Genomic DNA, 3,248 nt, shown 5'->3' with positions numbered 1-3,248 from the left:
AGAGAGCCCACCCTTCAAAGCATCCATTTTTCTCTAGGGGAAGTAATCTTGGTAGTTTGGAGATCCACTGAAATAGCAGGAAGTCTCCAGGTACCACTTGGTGGGTGACGACCCCACAATGCAAGTATGTCACTTTATTCATCTGTGAATAGTTGGAGGGCATCCAGTGGTAAAAAAAATTAATAATGACACTGCAATAATGTGCAGAATTATTCTGGTCTAAACCCAGAGAGGTAAATGGGCTTAGGCTGGCATAACTGTGCATAAAACTACACTGTAAATAGCTGCCATTTTTTTGCCTTTTAACAGTATCCCCAAGAGTGCCACCCGACTGAGTCGCCAGCCTCCTGACTGACCCCTGACAGCACAAGAAGAAAACAGTTTGCTCTCATTCTTATGATAAGTATTTCCTCATCGCTGAATTCCATTCCTTTGCAGAATATGAAGCCAAGCTTTGATTTAGAATCCTGTCTCTCATCTTTTTAAGATACTGAGAAGTTACAGGAATCGTCTTGTTTGTGTCCCCCGAGGTGATGGGACGGTTTAGTATTCACATTCCTCTGCATTGCTTAAAGCCTCTCAAGAAAAAAGCAGAACCGCAAGGCAGAGTCGGTCTCCAGAAGTTTTGAGACAGACTGACTGACGACTGCTACTTCTGTCCTCATCTCCCAAAGGAGGATTGTTTCTTTCACTGCTAGTAGCTCTATAGCTGGGTAGATATCCTCTCAACATGAAGGTAAGACAATCGCTGAGCCAGTCTCTACCATGATGAAACCAAGGCTAATGAAAGATTAATTTGTTCAGGAGAGCTCTTGGGCAAAAAATGCACAGCAGGGTAGCAGAACTGGAAGAAAAAAGGGAGAAAGAAGTTTGGTGATGTCAGGGAGCTATAAATGGAGTGGGTATATATTTAAAATCAACAGTATCGGCAGTGACAACTGCTTGCTGTACGCTTCTGTCTGATTCACCCTCGGAAAATCAGAACAAATGTTATCCAAACATATGCCCATTTTAATTAAAATAAAACAGCAGAAAGAAATGAGCTTTTCTTGTCTCCTTTTTTTTTTTAAACAGGCACTTGAAATGTTCATTCTGGCAGAAATTGTGGGCTCCTTTCGTGCTTTTGCGAGGTAAGTGGTTCTTGTGCAAGGGGTAAGAGAGGCTGCGTGAACGTATGCAAGTGCTATCAAGTCACAACCAAATTATGGCAAATCCAGCAAGGGGCTTTCGAGGCAAGGGAGAAGCAGAGGTGCTTTGCCAGTGCCTTCCTCTGCAGAGTCTTCCTTGGTGGACTCCCTTCCAAGTGCTGGCCCTGCTTAGCTTCTGAGATCTGACAGGATCAGTCTCTACCACACTGCCTTCCCTCCTAGAAGTCGCGTTACTCTGCCTCTATTTTTATCTTATTCAGGGGCAGGGGTGGCTAGTGTTTTAAATTCATTTGAAATAGATTGAGAGTATATACTGTTACCAGTGTTCCCTCTAAGCTGAGTTAGTTTGAGCTGGCTCACAGTTTGTTAGCCTCCGGCTCACACATTTTTGTCTCAGGAAGGAAGGCCCCAGAGCAAACTGACTTGTGCAGCAGCCAAATCTCACAACTTTAATGCCAGCAGCTCACAAACCAGAATTTTTGCTCACAAGACTCCACAGCTTAGAGGGAACATTGACTGTTACCCACCATTTTTTTTCCTGGTAGGGTCGTGTGCTTTTAACAGCCTATGTTCCTGGCAGAGATTCAACAGGTAAAACTAAGACTGGGTACAGAGATGCAGCCCTCTGAGAGTCTCTCCCTCTCTCTTGTGCAGCTGTTAAAGGCAGAAGAAAAGCAACTGCGTATATAGTCCATGCTGGGCTTCCTTCATATTACAGTGGTTAAACTATTTGTTTGCCTTTTTTTTTTTTAAGTATTCAAAACGTTTTTAAAATTCCATCGCGGATATCTGTGCTAAGCTCGCCACCTGCCATGTTGTCCCCACCCTGCGGTGCTTTCAAGCCTGCTGTGGAAGGCACTCTCATGAGAGAGTAAAGCCCATTCGACTCAGTAGGACAAATTTCTGAGCAAACGTGCTTCTGACTTACGCTGCACAACTTCCAGGGCTGGGAAGAGCTGCTGTAGTTTTTTTTCCCTTGGCCTGAGACAGCAGGGATCAGGGCTCCCCATCTACCTTCTCCACAGAGGACCAAGGGTGGAAGTTGCCAACATCCAGGTGATAGCTGGAGATATCCCAGAATCACAACTGGTCTCCAGAAGACAGAGATCCATTCCCCTGGAGAAAGTGGCTGATTTGGAAGGCGGACTGTGCGGCATTATAACCCGCTGATGTCCCTTCCCTCCCCAAATCCCACCCTTCCCAGTCTCCACCCCCGAAATCTCTAGTGATTTCTCAACCCAGACTTGGTAACCCTACCAAGGGTACCTGAAGCAATCTCTACCCTCATCCCTAAGTCCCCGGGGACATTCTAGACAGGAACACGCAGGGCTATTTTTGGGCAGGAACGCACAGGAACGGAGTTCCGGCTGGCTCCTGAGTTGGCCACGCCCAGCAGGAACTCATTAGCATAATAGGCCACACCCAACAGCAGAAACTCAGTAGGATTGGCTACATTAGGGGTGTGTGGCCTAACATGCAAAGGAGTTCCTGCTACAAAAAAAGGCCCTGGGTTTTGACAACAAGGTAAACAGAATAAGAAGCAAAAGGTGGGTGTGGCTGGATGACCACACTTTTGGTAACATGGGGGTGCAGCCTAATGGGCTAATGAGCTGTGCTGTCAGGGGTGTGGCCTAATATGCTAATGAGTTCCTGCTGTTGGGTGTGGCCTATTATGCTAATGAGTTCCTGCTGGGTTTTTTCTTCAAAAAGAGCCCTGGGAATACGCAAAAGGTCTCAAGATCATGGCCTGAAAACACCTCTCTCTCCCTCTCCTTCCCCCTGTGCCATTTTAACATCCATTTCAGATGAAATCCAGTCAGACACATGGTGTGGGGGGGAATACTTTTGCAAAGTTTTTTTCTACCAGTATTTTCCAACCTATTCTTCCAAATAAATGCAGTTCTTTAGTGAACAGCATTTATTTTTCCTCAGTAGAGCATCCAGCCGGATGAAGGGTTCTTCTGGAGAACTTGAAAGCTTACACATTGTTTAGAGTCATTTCGTTGGGCAAAACTGAAATATTTTACACGGCTTTTTGATTTTTGGATGTAGCTGAGCTGCTACTCAAGATCAGCTTCCAGGGCTAGTTGGCAGGGAAAG

The 3,248-nt window shown here is 45.7% G+C and overlaps 1 protein-coding gene across 1 annotated transcript in view; it reads left to right on the top strand.

Annotated features, from left to right (window-relative positions):
- Positions 1–499: 499 nt before the first annotated feature.
- The window catches only part of C7 (complement component 7), a 49,547-nt gene continuing 46,798 nt past the window's right edge, over positions 500–3,248 (top strand). Inside the window, exons 1-2 of the mRNA XM_015409328.1 lie at positions 500–736; positions 1,075–1,130. Coding sequence (XP_015264814.1) covers positions 731–736; positions 1,075–1,130 — 62 coding nt within the window. The 5' untranslated portion in view covers positions 500–730. The remainder of the gene's footprint in view (positions 737–1,074; positions 1,131–3,248) is intronic.

This window comes from Gekko japonicus, unplaced genomic scaffold (assembly GCF_001447785.1).
Source record: "Gekko japonicus isolate JY-2015 unplaced genomic scaffold, Gekko_japonicus_V1.1 scaffold650, whole genome shotgun sequence".
NCBI lineage: Eukaryota > Metazoa > Chordata > Lepidosauria > Squamata > Gekkonidae > Gekko > Gekko japonicus.
The sequence above is the reverse complement of the archived record's forward strand: the minus strand, read 5'-3'. Positions and strand labels throughout refer to the sequence as shown.